General features: G+C 36.5%; 2 protein-coding genes across 5 annotated transcripts; one reads left to right on the forward strand and one right to left on the reverse strand.

Annotated features, from left to right (window-relative positions):
* Window positions 1-865: 865 nt before the first annotated feature.
* On the reverse strand, window positions 866-4,128 carry LOC128027116 (fibroblast growth factor 20-like). The gene is made up of 3 exons (XM_052614420.1): window positions 3,536-4,128; window positions 2,997-3,100; window positions 866-2,833 (listed from the first exon to the last, which is right to left on the reverse strand). The coding sequence occupies exons 1-3, from the start codon at window positions 3,801-3,803 to the stop codon at window positions 2,564-2,566; spliced, it is 642 nt and encodes a 213-aa protein (XP_052470380.1). The 5' UTR covers window positions 3,804-4,128; the 3' UTR covers window positions 866-2,563.
* Window positions 4,129-5,070: 942 nt separating this feature from the next.
* On the forward strand, window positions 5,071-20,736 carry LOC128026981 (calcium uptake protein 3, mitochondrial-like). Of its 4 annotated transcripts, XM_052614299.1 has the most exons (15): window positions 5,071-5,350; window positions 6,545-6,689; window positions 8,569-8,600; window positions 8,686-8,764; window positions 11,798-11,845; window positions 11,962-12,044; window positions 12,129-12,203; window positions 13,038-13,079; window positions 14,292-14,387; window positions 15,490-15,581; window positions 15,803-15,974; window positions 17,778-17,886; window positions 17,961-18,118; window positions 18,926-18,994; window positions 19,433-20,736. In XM_052614299.1, the coding sequence occupies exons 1-14, from the start codon at window positions 5,099-5,101 to the stop codon at window positions 18,992-18,994; spliced, it is 1,452 nt and encodes a 483-aa protein (XP_052470259.1). In that variant the 5' UTR covers window positions 5,071-5,098; the 3' UTR covers window positions 19,433-20,736. The 4 variants fall into 4 exon arrangements, with proteins under 4 accessions (XP_052470259.1, XP_052470262.1, XP_052470260.1 ...); XM_052614302.1 differs by lacking the exon at window positions 14,292-14,387; XM_052614300.1 differs by lacking the exon at window positions 13,038-13,079.
* The last annotated feature ends 138 nt before the right edge of the window (window positions 20,737-20,874 follow it).

Genomic DNA, 20,874 nt, shown 5'->3' on the forward strand with positions numbered 1-20,874 from the left:
AATATATTACATTTAAAAATAGTAAATGGTTTAAACTGTAATAATATTTCACAGCATTTACTGTATTTTTAATCAAATAAATGCAGCCTTAATAAATAAATTGTGAATTATTCAACAGATCCTTTGGCTTTAAAGAGGTCATTTACGCAAAAGGGCTCTAGATAAACAGTTGCTGAGAATATTGTGCAAACATAAATCTGCCCCGAGACAACGGCTTAAAACACCAGGTGAGACTTTGCCACTTCCCCCAGTCTGTAAAGATATGAATTATGCACTATTGTAATCCACACAGACTACAAAGATACCAAGGCTGTATTTCCACGTGTTTGACTGAACTCCAGCCCCATTTTCACAGCTTACAAATGCTGGCCCTTGAAGATCAGAGACCTGGGACAGGCTGACATGTGCTGTGGGAACACCTGCAATGTCTGACTGGGCCGCAGACACAGATCCCTCACTTACACACCTGTCTGTGAACCCATGCCACTCTCCGTCTTCCTCTCTCTCTCTCTCTCTCTCTCTCACTTTCTCTCACTCTCTCTCTCACACACACACTGATATGGTTTCTTTGAGAGCTCTCTGAGGCCACGTCTGAGGTGATGAAAATAAGGGTGCATCCATTAAGTGCATGAGGCAGGGCTGAGAGAGGGCATGGATGAAGGATTTAAGTGTTGCCTGTAGAGTGCCTCAGACCACCTGCTAGAAGTACAGACAAAGGCATCTATTTCAGCTCAGACAGATGGAAAAATGTTCTTTGAGTGTCATGGAGTTTTTTTGTGACATACTCTTTTCCATTAAAGCGATGACCTAATAGCTATTGTGACATTTGCACCAGACAAACAAAATAACTACATGAAACTTGGGGAAATGTTGACTTTTTATTTGTTAAACCACGTTTTACAAACTCCATCTATATATGGTAGAAATCAGAACATTTTGTGATTTTAAATAATTTATCTTTAATTTCTGAATGGAGCGAAGCATACGGTATATATGCACACTCATCCTCAATCCTCATTTATATGTTGTTAAAAATCACTCTATGGTTTTAAGATGGGGAAAATCCCACACTGTAACTCCAGTAAAATGTTACAGGTACACTCCCATCTCAAGACAGAGCCTGGCTCACCATCACAGAGATACTGAGATCACAGACTATATGTTCATGCTTCAACATAAAATGTCATCTCATCTGTTTAGAAACTGTGTACAGATGTGCCTCTTTAGTCATTGTTGTGGAAATGTCTCATTCAGCCGTTAAACAACATTCAGGCAAGTTTAGCCTGTGGTGCTTAAATTTCATATCATCTACCCCAGAGCTTCTTGCTTGGTTTCATGTGAGAATGCCGGTACTATCTGTCAAAGAAAACACAAAACCTAGTGGAGTTTATTGATAGGAGTTAAAACAGTATCTGAAAAGTGTATAGTGTATTCTCTTTATAACTTTGTTTAAAACATTTAGCAGGCATCACTACTAAGCATCAGCTGAGATTACTCTAAATTTGGGTTTGACCCAAAAGTAAAGGTCAGTTTTTATTTCACTCAGATTCAGTCATTGTGTAGCTGTTACCTGAGAAGGTCTGGCAAAAGACCTTTGATGCTGATGAGTGCAGGACAACCCTGGGTCTCGGCTAAACAGAAACTTAAAGGGATGGTTCAGCCAAAAATAAAAAGTTATTCACAATTCGATACAAGTAAGAAATACAAGCTTGAAATGACATAAGGGTAAGGGTATTATAACAGAATTCTTATTTTTGGGGCGAACTGTCCCATTAAAACGTACTCTATTATCTATTAGATATTTTATGTTTTCCAGATAATAATGGTTTCATAATTAATATCAAATCAAACAAAACAAGCTTTTTAATTATAATACTTGATTTAATGGCCTGTGGAATGTACTGTGCAGCGTGCCATTCTGGGGAATCCTGCTTGAAACAAATTTATTAAAATCACAGAGTCTCATGGCATTCTTCATACATTTGCAATAGGAATCTTTCTTAATATCATAGCAGAGATAATAATTCACTTGCACAGCTTCCGTCACATAAAAAGAACAGCTTTGCCACTATTTCAAAGCACCTTCTACTGTTTGGTCTAATAAAAAATCTACTTTTTAGATGTAAAAATATATATTTATATTTTCAAATAAATAAATACATACAATAAATATGTGTATCAAGAACTGTATAAATAACATCATGTGAGATGGCATCTCCTGTTCTTCACTGTCCCAGTTCTGTCATCTCTGAGCATCATGTACGCATTGTTCCTTCAAGTCCTTCTTAACACATATTGAATATTTCCAGAGCAAAGCAAAACCATGTTTAAAACCTCCAAAACCTCAGTTTTTGGTTTTCATGGACATGTTATGCTAGTAGTCTGTTACAACCAGCAACAAAAACACCAACTGCAGCTTGGCTTTCACACAAAGGGAGTCTTTGGAGACTGTTCTCTTCACCATCAGTACTGGCCTTTGCAATTCCAGAGCAGATCTCAGGTTGGACACTGTGGCCGAACATTAGCATCTCCACGTCATGTAGAGAAAAAATGGACATCCCTCTCAGCTCTTAACTGGGACTGATGGTCTCAGCACTCCAAGCACTTCTTTGTAAAGTTCTGGAACTTTTTCAGGGTCCACTGGTCTTGGAAGAAAATGAGTGAACTTTTGATGTCTCCTAGATTTTGTCCCATCACGTGGCGTGCCGTCCTTGTTGAGAGCCACAAAATATCGTGCTCCTCTCTCCCCATGCTTGTAGAGATTAGAAGAGTATGTGTTATACCAATTCTCCTCAAACTGCTCACGGAAGACACATTCTGCTGTGAGTTTCTCCTAAGGAACAAAAACATGTTTTTGATATAATTCATGCAATAATTAATAACACAGAGAGAGGTGGTCAAAATGATAAAACATATATGCCATCTACTGGGCCTTAATAAGAACAACAATTATGCAGAATCAAAAAAAGATCTTAAAAAGTCAGAACTCTGCTTACAGAGCCGTAAAGTTCTCCCTTGTCGTTCATCCCAAGGTAGAGACCACTGTCCACTCCACGGATGCTTATTAATCCAACAGCAAGGCTTATGAATTCCAAAATACCTGGAGAAGAATAAATCGATTGTTCAGGAGATGTTTGAAGTCTAAACCCTCATCACACATTGTGAGGAAGTTGAAATGCACTGCATTGTACATCTGTATATTGCATAGACAATTATAGAGTTAAAATAAATAGCTATTTAGAAGTTTTTGCCCATTAGATTCAGAAAATGACATTTTTTTTCCTTCACTGTAAAGTGCTTTTGAGATTGTTGTTTATTTTTTTATTTTTTTTTTATTTTATTGTTGTTACATTTTACCTTGTTCGCATCAACGTACTGAATTTGTGGGTTCTTTAAAAGTGACCAGAACAACTTTACTTTGCTATAAGGACTATAAAAACTATGAAAGTGTACAGTCAAAGTGGGTAGCCTACGTGTTATAATTCACTTTCTGTTTAAACAAATGAAACATGTCGAAAGGAAAGTGGGAAATTACCAAAACGACTGTGGTCCTTTCTCGTGCCCTGCACGCTGCCATCCGGGAGTATTTCAAGATGAAATCCAGTCCTGCAGTACAACTGTCTTCTCCGCAGGATCCCTTTCAAGTGCGTTAGATCTGCGGAGGTGCTCAGTGACAGTCTCTCTGCTGGAACTAAATGATCATTCAACAGCCCGAGGTTTTCTCCTAGAGGTGGTAGAAAGAACTGTGATCCGACTTGTCCGAAACCCTCCAGGCTCTGTAAAAACGTCCCGATCTCTCCCATAGCTGACACCACAAACCTCCAATCCAGCAGGAGCGGTCAGGGAAAGTTGATCTAAATGAATAAGTTGAAGCAATCGTTCAATTATAACGACGAATTATATCCATGCGAGCACGTCACTTGTAGTGGATCCATGCTGAGCGCATATTAAATTTCACTTGACTCCTGTAGGTTATGTATACAGACATATCCGATGGGCAAGAAACTTCACTGCCATGAGCTGACTTCCTTTAATTTCTGCTCTCATGCCTCGTCCACATAGTGGCCGGTGGTGCTTTCTGACATGAATAAATGTGGAGCAGGTATGTGGCAGCAGGTAGGCTATGTGTTGTTGTGGGAAGTGCTTTGCGCAGTGAGTGGCTGCTGTGCGCGCGGGGCAGGTGCAGAGATCGGACTTCTGTGGGCGGGACGTCGGTTTGGTCCAGCCTTGAGTTTTTGCGCACAATCTCAGTTGTGTTTTAGTTTGTCTGTCAAATGTTTGTGTGGGTCTGGTTTTGCACACAGTGTGGGCTGCATATGTATCTATATCATAAGCAGGGTAAATCTTAAAACCACCTGCATTATGGGGAGCAGGAGGATAACAAATGAAACATTCTGAATAATGAATGTGTATTAATTGTAGATTAAATGTGTGGAAATTGTAGTGGTGGAGAAAATCTTTAAAAAAAGTATACAGAATGACAGGGACAAGAAAGATATATATATATATCATATTACATCAATAATATAAGTAATAACATATCGTAATGATGGGCAATGGCATAATTATTTTGAACAGGTGGGTTTAGATTGGGGTGGGAAATTTGATTTTTTTTTTTTTTTTTTTTTACAAATTTACAATTTATATATATATATATATATATATATATATATATATATATATATATATATATATATATATATATATATTGTAAGATTTAAGTTATAGATTTTTATATTTAATATTATATATATATATATATATATATATATATATATATATATATATATATATATATATATATATATTATATATAACTATACTATATATAAAACCACTTATTTAAAGATGCTGAAACTAAATCAAGTGCTACATCACAACCAAAATCTCCTGTATTTTAGCTGAAACTTTAAGAGTGTAAAAGAAACCCACAATAAAATTAAATAAGGCTTTAACTATACTTCTAACTATGACCTGAATGGAAAGGACAATTGACTGCAAATACAGATGCTAATGTGTTCATGCACGATGTACTGTATCGAGGTCGCATTTTTCATCTCGCGATGAGTGCGCGCAGTCTGCCCGCGGTGACACAGTCATGATGGCCGCTGTGCGTCGGTTTCTGGCTCTTCGAAACAAGTTCACCAGCTCTACAAACGGTTTAAGCCTATCCTTTAACAGCAGGCAGTCATCGAGGGAAAGAGCAGTTCTGAGGCGTGTAGGGACAGGGCTGTGTATCACTGTCGGCGGATTCGCTGTTGTTTACTACAATTCGAGTCCGGATCGGGGGCACGCATCTAGTCTGCGTGCATTGATTTCTCCGCTCCCAGCCGTGGCTGCAAAAGAGAAGGTATCTAAATCTTACTAGGCTACATTTTGAAATGTTTACGTTTGTGTTTACATTGAATATTTTTGTGTAGCATCCCGGTTTTTATTATTTTTAAAGTCGTAAATTCGGAGTTCATGTGCCATCAAAACAGTCGCTCTCCACCGATGAGGTGCTGAATTCGGTTTCTCAATTCATCAGTCAGGTGATACACTGTGATTCTATAAAACTACATATGAAACAAATATTGGAGCACATATTATAAGTGCATATTGGACATTTTATAGGCCTAGATATGTTGTGACTTGTGCTCTGAAAGGGTCATTTTACTATGCATGCAAATTCAGTCAACAACCTTTTCTCCTGTATTGTCAAAATCTCCTGTCATTTGTCCTTCTTTCAGATTTAATACACCAGTACTTCGATCTACATTAATGTTTCCTAAACCACAATATGTTTCTCAGATTCATATTGTGATTGATGTCATTTATTACGATACTTTTATGCTTATTAAAGTCACTTTTATACCAAAAATATAACAAACTATATTTTGCTTCAAGGTTCATCCACTCAAATGTAAGTTTTGCACACATTACACACATTATTTTTTGTTTTGTTTTTCCTTAAAATTTGCTATTAAATCATGAGATTGATCATGATTTATTACATTTATTTTTTATTATTATTCTATTTTATAGGTTTACCAATAAGCAAAAGAACCCTCTGGTATACATACTCTTGGTTTTGTCTGTTGTCGAAAAAGCATTTATCAGACTGTTATCAGATTGATCGTTTAACCACACAGGATTGAATCAGTTTTTTGCGACTTTCTCCGCAATGTTCCCTTTTGTTTTTGTACTCTCATCTGCTTGGATTGTAACCTTGACTTGTGGATTGAGATGCAGGAATCCAGGGTTGAGGTAACTGGACACTGCAGCTCGGCAGCCGGGTCGACGTTTGATGGGGGTAATAAGTAGCAGGGCATACATTCCCAGGGTGTTTGCACAGTGCCCAGTGGGCCTGGCTGCTGGCCACTGTAGAGTGAGAAGAAAACTGTCCTCTTGATATTTCTGCTTGTGGATGTTTGTGTGCATGTTTTCCGGGAGGAGGCCATTCACTGAAAGAAGGAAAAAGAAGATGGCTAGCACTTTCTCTAATGTCACGCCTGTCTTGTCCTGTATTTTTATGTAAGTGAGATGTGTCTTTGTTTGATTATAGGCCAGTGCATCTGCTGAAGATGAAGAGGTTTTGATGTCAGCTCATGAGCACAGGTTCAGGCTCTTCAGTTCACTGGAGTATGAAGGACAGCTTTACATGACTCCCCTCGACTTTATCGAGTCCATCACTATGAGCGAACCAAAGAGTGAGTTACACAAACAGTTCATCTTCCTTTTTAAGAGAATATAAAAGTGAAAGTGAAAGTGAAAGTAAAAGTGACGTGACATACAGCCAAGTATGATGACCCATACTCGAAATTCGTGCTCTGCTTTTAACCCATCCAAAGTGCACACACACAGAGCAGTGAACACACACTGTGAACACACACCTGGAGCAGTGGGCAGCCATTTCTGCTGCGGCACCCGGGGAGCAGTTGGGGGTTCAGTGCCTTGCTCAAGGGCACCTAAGTCGTGGTATTGGAGGTGGAGAGAGCACATTCACTCCACCCACCTACAGTTCCTGCTGGCCCGAGACCAAACTCACAACCTTTCGATTGTGAGTCTGACTTTCTAACCATTAGGCCACGACTTCCCATATACAAACTCATCGTATGATTGTGTAACTATAGACTACCACATGAAGCTCTTACAGTTAAACTGTTTGAGATAAATATTTAGCCAGTAAATATTACCCAATATTTCTGGCAAAAAAACCCTTCCATTCACAGAATTCCATTCATAGAATATTTTTTCCAGAGTTATATGGCCTTTAATAATGTTCTCAAAACATTAGCACATAAACATTTGCGCAATATTTCTTTTGAACAAAAGAGAAACTTTGAAGAAAGTGCTAGCTGTTGTGTTCAGTGGAGCGTTACATTTCAAAAGGAATTCAAAAGCACCATAAAAGAGAAGTAACAGTGGCCATGAATCACAAATCATTTACAGTAGTGTTTTTGCGAACCAGGTCAACCAATTCATAAAAAAAAAAAATCGAACTAATGCATAAACAGCATATTCTTCAGTATAATTTTTTTCTCCATTTGTGGATTTCAAACAACATGACATGAGCAGTAAATAATGACAGAAATTAAATTTTTGGGTGAACTATACCTCTTATTGCAAATATTTGCCTAAGTAGCCCTGCAGGCATAAAATCAACATATCTGTAACACATGCATGAAGTCATCTCACTCTGCTAGCATCACATGACCTATTTCTGTAACCAAAATATGAAACCAGCTAGACAGACAACTTCTAAACGTGTGTCAGGTACCGTGGATCTCATCTAAACTGAATTCATTAAGTTCATATCTCACATAAAGTGGAAAGGCACTGAGATCAGTCCAGATGGTACAGTTGATATGCTCTGTATATGTACTTTCAAGACCAAGCTATACTTGTAGGGGAGTTGAGTTTCAGTCAGTCATGTTTGCTGCTATCTGAAACTTGGTCTTCCAGGAATGTGCAGACGAGAATAAAATGTGAACTGTAATATGACGGGCAAACATTGCATCACCATCTTTTAATGGCATATGCGTGACGGAACGAATAGTGGTATTTATGGTTTTATGCTGTGGCTGTAAAGGACACTTCGACTGCATTATATAAATAAAAACTGCAGTGTTTTTGTTTTTGCTTACCACCATAAATATTTTAATTATTATTTTTTCTATATTTATTAAATTGTACTGAAATAAAAAGAGCATTAAATGTTATCTCTATTATTTAATAAAGAATATTTCTATATAGCTATCTATGGTGAGTAATCATAAATTTCAGGAAATTGCACCGTCACTTGCATCTTTTCAACCTGACCGTCTTCTCTAATTGAACATCTACAATAAGAGAGCAACAGATTTTCTGAATGTTGTCAGTATTTGACCTTAAGATTTTTTATTTTAACAGCCTAAGTAAAATTTTGTAAGTAGTATAGCATTATGGAACATAAAGTAGAGTGTTATGCTATTCTTTTGACCCAATTTTTTTGGGGGGCTTTTTTTTTGTCTGCTTTCATTTAGAAATAATTTTAATGATACCATAAAAAATTATTATATCTGTCTTATTTATTTATTTATTTTTTAGAAAAGAGGTTTTGGAGATCCCTCACGAAACAGGTTTGATTTTGAGATTTTTTTTGTACTGAATATTTATCTGAGTTGAGAAAATATTAATGATCCAGAATATCTGCTTTTTTAAAAGGATCTAGACAAGATTCTGTCAGATACGCCACCTGTTTGGAAAGGATCATCCAGTTTGTTCCGAAACCTGCGGGAAAGAGGTGAGACTTATTAATCATATGCAAATCAATTTGTATTGTATAATGAAATGTCATTTGCTTTGTCATTTGATCATTGTTTACTATAGTAAATGCTTCCAGGCAACTTGATTTTGAGAGGATCTGCTTTTAAACTGCCACGTTTATGGCTGTTGTTTTAAATATTCACTAATGATTTGCTTAAAACTGAAACATATCTAATCAACAAATATTGTGATGTAGTTCAAATTAGGTTTTTAGAGAGTGTAGATGCTTAGGCCACCCACATACACAGTGTTTTGAAACAGTCCTGAAAAACGGATCCTGAAACTTGGCCTCATGAAGCAGGAGAATGCACAGGTTGTAAAAACTCTCTTATCTCTCAATCAGCCTGACATTAGTGTGACTTTGCTCTGTAATAATCACAGATAGGAAGGTGACAAAAAACACCCAGTGCATAACATGTGGTATGTCATTTTGAATAGAAAATAACCACACATTCAGACAAAGGGTGTGCCATGCTCACACAGTCACACTAATCCATAAATTACCCAGTTTTATATTCCCCTTAGGTCTTACTTTCTAGACGTGCTTTAAGAAAAGCAGTATTTTCTTATTATACTTGACCTGTCAGCAGCAATAGACAAATTAAAATGTATGGTATTGCAAGAATTGTAAAAATGACATTGCCCACGATTTTTTTTAAAAGAAAGGAAGAAATGTATGTTTGTGTGTGTGTGTGTGTGTGTGTGTATATATATATATATATATATATATATATATATATATATATATATATGTGTGTGTGTGTGTGTGTGTGTGTGTGTATATACATTTACCCTTTTCTTTATATATTTTTATATTATGTATATTTTTCAGGCCATTAGTTAGACTTTCTGTCCCAGCCACAATTATTTTTTTCATTTTATTTTTTTAAGAAGAATATTCATATCATTTTTTATAGAATGTATAATTTAATACAGAATAATCACAAATTATGAGAAAAATATCAGCTTTTAATGGGAGGCTTTCCAAGATGCTAACATTACATTTAAAGCACTCCACATAGTGCATGATATTTCTGTTCACCATTGCTCCCCTTGAGTGCCAGTGCCTGGATTTGAGGTTTTAATCTGGTTGTTAAATGTTATAGCTGCACTTAGGTAAAAAAAAAAAAAAAAAAGAAGATAGGCTTGATCTGTGAACAAAGCCTTACTTCAGAAAATGAAAAGAGCGGATTGAACTTTGCAATGTTGAGACTTGTCCTGGTGGCAGCCCCGTATCACTCTGGACAGTATGAATTCTAAGAATGGAGTTGGATTACATCTCCATCACTGACACTCTGTATGAATTATTTCTGTGGGATTCTTTGTGTTCTGACAACTGTTTGAGATCTTGGGTTGGGTTTCTTTCTTCAAGACTGAAGGTGTGTGGCTCTAATGTAACCTGTCTGGGATCCTAAAAATACTAAATGCACAGGCAGCCGTTGATGTCTTAACTAAGTTTTGAATATTGTAGGTATAAATAGGAAAAAACAATTTATTAATCATAAATAATCACCTATATGAAATTCTGAATATTTGCTGAATAAAGCATGCAAATTATAGGGGTCATATGATGCGATTTCAACGCCCACACATGTCTACGCCACTGTGTGGGATGATTTGCATAATGCCACCCAAATGTTCATGCAAAGAAAGAAGGCATAACTTTTATTCTTGCTGTTACTGTCACAGTCATGTTGTGGAGACACTGTGTTTTTCATTGTGAAAGTGACACTACTTTGTTTGGCCTTCCAAAAGAGGACACAGCTATAAATCAGTGGTTGTATTTAAGTTGTATTTACAACCCTGTTCCAGAACAGTTCAACCCAAATATTCAGGTTTGTGCAGCGCATTTTAAGGAGGACGAGGATTGTTTCCTGAACCAGTAGCCTACAATAGTGTCTACACACAAAGGCCGAGTAGCGCTTGTTGTTTTGTCGTATGTTGTTTTATGTGATGCAACGCAACACAACACATAAAAACACAGTATAATTCATTATAATCAGTAGTTATGTCCCCACTGGATGCAACAAATGCCTTGTTTGTAGTGGGTTTTATTCATTTTTACTTGGCATTACATTATATTAAGGGGCGTAACATTTCCTGTTTCCACACTTGAGGCATTCGGCCAATCACAAAGCACGGGATAGTTGGCCAATCAGCGCACATCTCGCTTTTCAGAATGATGTGCCTTTTAAAAATTGACGTGTTTCAGAAAGGCGGGGCATAGAGGAGCAACAATAATTGTGTTGTGCTGCATAATACATTATAAATAAATGAATGCTTTATTTTCAAATAATTAATTAACACTTTAAATTCACAACCTTAGTTATACACAAATGCTAAATAGTGGTGATTCCAAAAACATATTATACATAAAGGATCAGGGAGGTCTGAAATGTGAAAATATATCTTCTCTATTCTCTTCTACCTTTCTTTATCCATTTCCTCAAACATTCCAAAGTCCTTTTCCCACAGCACTCAAAGAAGCCCTCCTGAACTATCTGTGTCCAAGTCACTATCATCTCCTTCAAACAAAAGCTTGGGAATGCTTTCAGTGGTAGGAACAATTCTCCTTAAGTCTCTTCTAGACAGAGAGCTGACAGTTGCTCTTCCTTTCTTCTCCTCTCACACAACAAAGGACTAACAGACCTCAAAAAGGAAAACAAAGCCACATCAGGCACCTGCAATCAGTTACAGATCACTTGAGAATGTTTTACACCTAGGAAAATAAACAGAGGGAAACCCAGGAGCCTGTGGCCTGCTCTAATTTTGTTTGGGTTTGTGTCCAGCCTGGTTACTTTACGTTTTAACGTCTCTGTTTGGGCAAAGAGAAACCAAACAAGAGTAAAGCACGGGGTCCTCTAAGATCTTATCAGTGTAAAAGAAGAAAGGAGCTCTGGTTTAAAATGACATTTGATAGTAACATTTATTTTGAAGGCAGGTACTGGGATGTTAGAAAACAAGCTTTGTTTGAGCTCTCAAAAGGAAATGTTTATGTGCTGTTTTTCAGGTGTCATCGCTTACACAGAGTATCTGTTTCTGCTTTGCATTTTGACAAGTGAGTTTCTTTAGGTTTAATTCTCCATGCTCATATTGCACAAACAATGGTCCTAAAAAGTATAGATGCATGCGAATGTGTAGATGTCACTTAAATGTCTTTCTTTTCTCTTCTAGAGCCGCATGCAGGTTTTAAAATAGCTTTCAACATGTTTGATGCAGATGGAAATGAAATGGTGGATAAGAGGGAATTCATGGTGGTACGGTTGATTTTGTTGTTGTTTATTTATTATAAATCTGAGTGTCAGTCTCCTTAAAGATCAATTTCTACTTTCTCCATTTAGCTGGAGGAGATATTCCGTAGGAAAAATGAAAAGAAAAAAGAGCGGGCAGGAAATCCTGACAGTTCCTCTCAACTGGTAAGAAATACATTTATGTCTTTCTACCAAAAGCATTTTTTGAGCATATTCTTTTGCCATAACTTAAAAACAATGTGTATTGTACTGAAAATAATGTAAGGAAATAGTTCCAGAAATAAAAATTGTGTCATGAATTCTCATGCCCATGTCATTCCATGCCCTTAGTTCTGTCTTATCTGAGTAACACCAAAGGAGATGTTTTGAAGAATGTTCCCACTGCTCTCTTCCATTGGCTAAAATTAATGGTATACCATAAAAGAACTGCATAAATCTCATGGATTAAATTATAAGATTTGGGGTTGGGGTTTAGAAGACAATTTAAAATAATCTCTATTTTATAAAAATGTGTAAAAATAAAGGGGACTTAACTGATATTTTTTGGCGGTAGTTGTCACCATTTTCATGGCATGGAAAAGATTGCTTTAAATTGTTTTTATTATTATATATTGACTATATTTAATAATTTATAATAATTAATGAAAGTCATAAAGGTTACAAAGACATGAGTGTAAGTGAACAATAATTTTTAGATGAAATATTCCTTAATGAATTATATGAATAGAAATTCATGAATAATGTTCTCAATCGCATTTAAATAAGAGAGATGATGTAGTGCATGATGTTCATTTTGAACAAATTTACATGGTGAAAAAATTAATCTCTTTCTGCAGAATACCAAACTACAATGGGTCTCTAATCTCTCAGGCTGGGGAAATGCTGATGATTATAGATTGGGTTTTGAAAAACACTTTTAGAGTTCATTGTCTTTCACAATTCCTTATTGATTTCATTTCTTTTCTGTTCTGCATGACATCATAATCTTCGATGTGTGAGAGTGTGGAACTGTATGGACATCAAGGATCTGTTACCAGCAATGTATGTATCTTTGTACTAAAGAATCCTTATGGATATGACGTTTGATTTTGGCATGTCGGTTAATGTGGTTGGTGCTCGATTGAACTTCAGTCATGATCAACAGCAACCATGCATGCCCATCGTAAACAACTAATGTTTATGCAGCTTCACCGTAATTAGTGCTCAATAATCCAAAAGAGTAACATCTACTTTCAGTGGCTTCATTGAGACAGTCATTGACTAATATTATTTTACATACTGAAGTGTTTGGATAGGGTTTAACAGAGTGACCCTCATGCATGGCTCACCTCCAGAGAAGATGGACAATGCAGCTCTAATGGGGCTCAGTCAGAAATGCAGCTATATGTCTAGGAGAGCAGAAAAATCATCCAGAGGCTGAAACAGATGATTTATGTTGCTTGTCTACTGTCAGGAGCTTTCTGCCAAGGAATGGTCCGACAGAATCACGTTAAAAGGCCCTCACCTGAAGAATGGCAACTATCCCTGGACCCCCATGTTTTCTTTTTACAGTTGCTTGAAGAGTGGTATTTAGGTTTAGGTTACTTCTTGCGACGGCTTGACCATGAAGAGTTTTGTGTCACTTCGAGTTGCAGCTGAGGAATGAGCCAGTCTCAGCACCAAACGAGAAGCTCTTTCAGCTCTGTTCAGTCCGTGTTTTTCGGTGTAAACCACAATATACTTGCTGAGTTTAAAAATATAATATTACTGAACACAATCCACTGTTTATCTTGGCAAGGCCATAACTGGATTCATTCAGAGTTCTTGTTTACTGACTGAAGCACTAAACACGTGGCGTTCACACAGCAGCAGAATATTATTTTCTGCCCTGTATTTTAGTGAATAATACGGTTACGTTTAAACCTTGTTTTGTTGTTTATGAGAGTCACAAGTTAACAAAACGTATACCCATACCTTTTCAGGACTCACAACTGAGAGGACAACTAGTTCTACTAGTGTTGTCATTTGTGGGGACAGAAAAATGAGCTGGGTTTTTTATTGCTTGGTTTGAAAGCATAGTTCACTTAAAAAACCTTGAAAACAAAATGATAACAAATCTGAGATAAAACAGCATTGATCACACCATAAGAAATTCAGCAGAAGGATGCGGTAAACAAAGTTTACTTTCTTTGACGTAACTTTGCTTTAATTCAAGGTTGTTTCACTGAATTCTGTTCACCAAAGCCCTGTAATATTTTCACCTCTGATATGCAGGTACTTAAAAAAGAGCAGCTTCAGTCTGAACCCAGAAGTTTCTGGGATGTTCTAAGGCATGGTGCGAGAATAGTTCTCTTTTCAGATCTGATGGAGGTACAAGTATCCTCGACCACACATGTTTTCTCATTTGAATCTCAGAATTCCTTTGGTCATTCCCTGTCCCCATCCCATGTGAGGTTCTGCCCATTTTTCTTTCTTTTTGTGGTATGGCCATTTTCATTCATTGATATCACTTCGTTTCATCTTGTCACAGTTCAATATTAATAGATAGTTCAAGACCTTAAAATGTATATGAAGGCAGCTGAACCATACAACAAAAGATCATGTTTGGTTTTATTTATGCATCTCAATAAACATTATTATTAGAAATAAAATTATTGTTATTATATGATTTGATATTGATGATATCTTGAATATTATGATAATGCAGGTTTACAAAATACCTTTTAATTGACATTTTGAGATACAGTGATGAGATACAGTATGCCTCTTGTTTTTGAAATGATACATGGCTGCAAAGGAGCATTGAGGTATATCTTTTATGCACGAGCAACCTGGTGTTTGCGTGGCATGAGATGATGTCGGCTGCTCCATGATGTGTCTTTGCTCTATCAAACATACTAGTACATGTACATATTAACTTTACAAGACTTTATAGATAGGGATATTTTATCAAGAATTAATTCTGTCATCAATTACTCACCCTCATGTTTCTCCAAATTTCCTTTATGCAGTTCTAGTTTACAGGAAATGTAGAAACAGGAGCTTTCAAGTGCAAAAAGTGCTATAAAATATCTAATGAATGTGCTAAGGAGAGCCAGAGTAACATGAGTGTGAAAAAACAATGACAGAATCTTCATTATATCTTTGATCGACATTCACAGCTAACTGAAGTCCACCAAAATAATGTCCATTTGTGATTTTAAGATGTATGATAGAGATTTAGCTTTTTCCACATCTGATCTAAATTGATTTATTGCTTTTAATTAATCATTTATTTTCCAGTTCATGTTCATTTTACATTTATTTTTGTTTGTGTCTGTATCTGCGTTGTTTACATTGTGATATTATGTTTATGGCTGCACAATAATATCCTCATCAAGCTATTTTTGTGTATACTTATTCTGTGACAAATTTTGCTCCCCTATTCAGTTTTTACAGCTGAATAATGTGTTTTCATAATTTGCTTTCGCAGCACGAAACAGAAAATGTCGTCGACACAACTCTGCTGGTGCATTTCTTTGGAAAAAAGGGCAAAAGTGAACTTAACTTTGATGACTTCTACAGGTAAGTGACAGATCTGAGTGACAGAAGTTTCTGTAATGCAGCCTCAGGTTTCTTCACTGTTTTTATAGATGTTATTAACATTAAAAAGGAGTTTGAAATCCCTGAGGCCTTCAGTAAGGATGCTGTACTGCTTGTTGGGACGGTCCAGTCACTTAGTGTCCTACTGAGCGAGTGATGGCATCTGTTCTTAACACTGTGTCTGTGTCATGCTCTGTCGGCAGATTCATGGACAACCTGCAGACAGAAGTCCTTGAGATTGAGTTCCTCAGTTATTCCAAGGGTATGACCACCATCAGTGAGGAAGACTTTGCTCGTATCCTGCTGCGCTACACCACAGTGGAGAACATTACAGGCTATCTTGAGAATGTGCGTCAAAGCATACCCGATGAGAAGGTAATACTTTTGCTCTGAACACACACACACGCACACACACACACACACTGACCACCACTATCATCACTCAGGAAAATCAGGAGGCTTTCCAAACAAGCGCCACAGACACCACATTCAAATTTTATGTTGATTTGCATTTGCAGCAAAATTGTAAGATATTGTAATTACCGTATTTTACGGACTATAACACTTTTTTCATTGTTTGGCTGGTCCTGCGACTTATTTATCAAAATGAATTTGACATGAACCGAGAGAAATTAACCAAGAGAAATTAACCAATAAAAAACTTTACCATCTCCAGCCGCTAGAGGGCGTTCTTTGCTGCTCAGTGCTCTTGTAGTCTACCACTGAAGACGGTAATGTTTTCTCTTGGTTATTGGTTCTAAATAAATGCGACTTATAGTGCAGTGTGACTTATATATGTTTTTTTCCTCATCATGACATATTTTTGGACTGATGCGACTTATAGCCCGAAAAAATACGGTAAACGCATTGTTATTTTTGTACAACAACTTATATGTTCTAAGAAAATATGTTCTAAGAATGGTCTACAAACATTCCGTTTACGCTATGAAAACGTTATTTCTGAATGTTCTCGGAACATTCAAAACATCGTAGTTTTTTATTAGTATAGTTTTGCAAACATTATGGCTGACATTAACATTAACAATGTTCTATGAACCATCTGAAGCAATTAGTAATATTAAGAAAGCATTACAGGAATATTACATGTATAAATAGTGTTTTTGTGCTAATGTTTGGAGAACAACAGACCAAATAACTTAGGACAACCTGGTTAGAACATTAGCCAAAATTCTAAGGACATTCATTGTTAGCTGGGAGGTATAGAATTAAAATCAAAGGAGCTAGAGTTTGTCTAAGTTTGTCAATATTTTAATATTTCAACTCCTTGACCATTATCTAAGTTCATGTATGTTACACGAATAAGTCAGATCAGTGCATTGCAAAACAAATATCACCACATAATTGAGAGAGGTAGATATTTATAATCTGAGTGATGTTGATGTCTTTTTTTCTTTAGGTTGTTTCCCTTTTTTGCACATTGACCCTCACATTATGAGGTTAGATTCTTTTCAGTTGCTCCAAGAGGCTGTTGTTGGATGGCTATTGCTATATAAGTGGTTTTTATTCTTAAGTTGAGATATTGCAATACAGCTTAACTTGTAAAACCACCAAAGCGTCACAAATTACTCATTAGCTCATTTGTAAAACAGTTGTTGTTGGTTGCAAGAGAGGCTTCAGAAGAAGATGTGAGTCTAGTGCCTGGGAATGGATGAGTGGAAATCCAAAGGGCCGCTGTTGTTTGGATAATCTGCTAGCGCTGAGATATTTTGGACACCGTTTTGTTTTTATGTATGCAAGTATCAGGTTAATCTTCTTTTGAAGAGTCGACAAACTACCTGACCTCTCCTTAATCAAAACAATCTAAAGGTGTTGACAGCTCGAATTGTATAGATCTGGTGCCGGAGCAGGAGAGATGTGGGCTGCTGGGATTGTTTGACTTTGCTGTTTTCTGTCTTGGGATCTGTTATCTCTCTTCAAGGTCCCACAGACACTTAAGGTGTCCTCCTGGTTGCAATAGTGAAGCGTGATGCAGTTTTCTCTTGTTTAGGGGTGCTGCATTTATTACCCAGAAAATTAATCTGAGACTATTTGAGAAAATTCATCATTTTATGTACTAGCTCTCTGCATGAGTGACTTAATTATATTTCCGTTGCCCAAAGGTTCCTCTTAAAAATGTAATCTGTAAAACACCGATTTAACACTGATCTTCTTTTCTAGGGCATCATGTTTGAAGAGTTTAGGTCCTTTTTTCAGTTTCTCAACAACTTAGAGGATTTTGCAATTGCCATGCAAATGTACAACTTTGCAAATCGCCCAATTGGACAAGGTAAACATATAATCCATTCAGATAATCCATTGACTCCTTAAACTCTTGAGGGTAATGATGTTTGGCTCTCACAGATGAGTTTGCACGTGCGGTCTATGTGGCCACTGGCCTGAAGCTGTCACGACACCTCGTCAACACTGTTTTTAAGATCTTTGATGTGGACCATGATGACCAGCTCAGCTACAAAGAGTTCATTGGGATAATGAAGGACCGGCTGCATCGTGGCTCCTGGGTAAATATGGGGGGAGGTTGATGGTTTTCTCCACTTTTCCAGCTTTCACAGCAATAACTGCAGAGTAATGAGTCACTGGTGAGCCTTAAAACAAGTTTCTGAGATCCAAGTGGAGGAAATCAGGTGGTCCAGAAATCTGGTTTGAGGTTTTGAATGGACACATGGCATTAGCGTTTGTATTTGGGAGAGTGCTTGCCAGATTTGTTTGTGTTTTTAATATTCAAATCAGCTGTTAGTCATCCTTACACATTTCAGCTTTTGACTGGAACGTTTTTTTTAAACACATTTAAAAACTGTTTAAATTCAAATTTAATTTAGTCATTATTATTATTATAATGTTGTTCATAGTTTTAATATGAATATTATTACACTACTGTTCAAATGGTCGGTGTCTTTTAAAAAAGTTTTTCTTTTGAAGATCTTTCTTTTATTTAGCAAGGATGCAATAACCTAATCAAAAGTGACAGTAGACTTTAACATTGTAATAAAAAAAAATCTGTTTGACATATATGCTCATTGTTTAGCATAAGAGACTTCTTTCAAAAACATTTAAAAAAATCTTACAGAACCCAAACTTTTGGATATAAACCCTATATATTGTTGCCTTTCATATGGCTTTTTCAACCAACTAAATGCTTCTTGTGGGTGCAATTTTACTGACATCTAGTGGCCATTTTTTGTTCATTTAGTATGCTACTAGTCTTATCAACTAGCGCTGCTAATTTAATTTTCCCTATTTTGACAATAATGTTTTTTATTTTAATGATGTAAAACATATTACCCTTTATATTATCATCATAAATCCAGGGATATAATGGTGAAGAGAGATTCACATCCTTTAAAGCCTGTATGAAGAAGGAGCTCACTGCCAAATAGGTAAGTTCATGGTTGAATACAAAAAATGAAGTGGATATTATGCAGTGTTTTTAGTTTGGCTTCATGACATTGCCCTGGAGAATTCAGAATGAATGATACTGAAGTACAGCGCTAACACTGCTCAGCATTCAGCCAAAGCTCTTTCTCCAGCATCAGATTACTCTGTAAAATTAATGTCTGCTATCCTGAGATACAAGATACCAGCCTAACACAGTGTATTAGGACTTAACCCAGTAAGAGAATACAGTGCCCGACCCACAAGAAAAAGGCTTACACCATAAAACACCTAAAAAAAGGGAACAGTTAGAATTTCTGTGTTAGACTTATTTGCAGTTTGAATGAAATAAACAGGTGTTGCTATTTTTGTAAAGCACTTTGTATTCAAAGTGTGGTACCTGTTGGATTCAGTAGATAAATCATTGTTTGTTATTTGTGCAGGTGAAAGTCCCGTTGAGTGTTTCTCTTCACCCTCACATCACACTGAAGAAATCTCAAGTTGGATTAAAGCTCTCAGTGACTCGACGCAATTATCTACCTGACATGTGTCAAACTCTGTAAGATACAAATTCAGCCAGAATTAGATTTACACATGCTACCTCCTTAGACTGTAGTTGCAACTTTGTCACTCGGCTGGCACTTTCTGAACTCTTTAAAAGCCATTAACTAAAAGGGATAACACTTATGAATGAAATAGCCATAATACTTTTATTAATCAAAGTTATTTATTAAAGGTCTTATACATTTAAATGGGTCAAGTGCCCACATTTTGGGATAAATTATGTTGATTAATGAATTACAAAGTAGTGTCTTCATTCATGATGACATATTATTTAAAGGGAACTGTGTTGAAATGAAAATGGGAATGTTGATGGAGTGTACAGTTATTTATTCTAATTATCTATCTATTTTGTGTAAAGAAAATGTTTTTGCGGGTTTTAATGCCTCTGTAGTGCTGTATTGGCAATGCATTGTTATATTTGCTTCTGTAGGAGTTATAAGCCAGATAATCTTTGCTTACAATGAGCACATTGCTAAAATAGTTTCTCTGAGCTTGTCCCCTGCCCACCACCCAGATCAGCTTACAAGGGTCTGACAGTGCTGAGTGCACACAGTAATAATGAGTCCTCAGTCATCTCACAATGTGCTACACATACAGATCCCTCTCTCCCGCTCTTTCATGAGTTTCTTACAGTGCCGCTCCTTTAAGAAGCATCTTGTGAAGCCAGAACAACAAACGAGAAGAAACTGAATCCCACTGAACTCTTACCAGGCCCGATTTCATGTAGGTTTCGAGATTGGACATCAATCTCTGTTAATCATGTTAGAACAGTCTCAAATTACTTGTCTTCAGAATATTGACAGTGCTTTAGACTTTAGTTATTTCCCATTATTCTTTGAGGTGATTAAGCATATTACAGTTTTCTGCATAATACAGTGTGCAGTTTTTGTTACCATTGTGATACATATATAATGGAGACCAGGGCTAGTTGTCACACTTTACTCCAATGGATATCCAATGGATAATTCTCAGGGTATGTTTATTTTTTTTAAGTCAACATTTGTGCAGATATTTTAAAGCCTTGGCTGCAAAAAGCCTTTTGAACATTATCACCATTATTGCCCAGGAAACTGAACACATATTGACCTAGCAGTGCATGGTGTCATATACAAGGTTAGCTGTTATTATGCAACCTTTTTTTCCCTTTCTAATTTATTCTAATTAAAGAACCAGCATAAAACAAGCATTTGTATATCTCTACCTTTTACTTAAAACTTTATATTATTAACTTTTGTAACCACTGCCTTGAGACAATTAGCTCCGGTTTCAATTTCCTATAGAATATAGGTCATGTTTGAGGCATATGTTTTGTTTTTTCTGT

The sequence above is a fragment of the Carassius gibelio genome, chromosome A14 (genome assembly GCF_023724105.1).
Source record: "Carassius gibelio isolate Cgi1373 ecotype wild population from Czech Republic chromosome A14, carGib1.2-hapl.c, whole genome shotgun sequence".
NCBI classification, from domain to species: Eukaryota; Metazoa; Chordata; class Actinopteri; order Cypriniformes; family Cyprinidae; genus Carassius; species Carassius gibelio.

Coding starts and splice junctions, on each gene's coding strand:
- LOC128027116 (XM_052614420.1), bottom strand. CDS start 3,803: ATGGGAGAGATCGGGACGTTTTTACAGAGCCTGGAGGGTTTCGGACAA. Junction 3,101..3,535: donor AAAGGACCACAGTCGTTTTG/GTAATTTCCCAC, acceptor ATTCTTCTCCAG/GTATTTTGGAATTCATAAGC. Junction 2,834..2,996: donor AGGGAGAACTTTACGGCTCT/GTAAGCAGAGTT, acceptor TTTGTTCCTTAG/GAGAAACTCACAGCAGAATG.
- LOC128026981 (XM_052614299.1), top strand. CDS start 5,099: ATGATGGCCGCTGTGCGTCGGTTTCTGGCTCTTCGAAACAAGTTCACC. Junction 8,601..8,685: donor GGAGATCCCTCACGAAACAG/GTTTGATTTTGA, acceptor CTTTTTTAAAAG/GATCTAGACAAGATTCTGTC. Junction 15,582..15,802: donor AACTTTGATGACTTCTACAG/GTAAGTGACAGA, acceptor CTCTGTCGGCAG/ATTCATGGACAACCTGCAGA.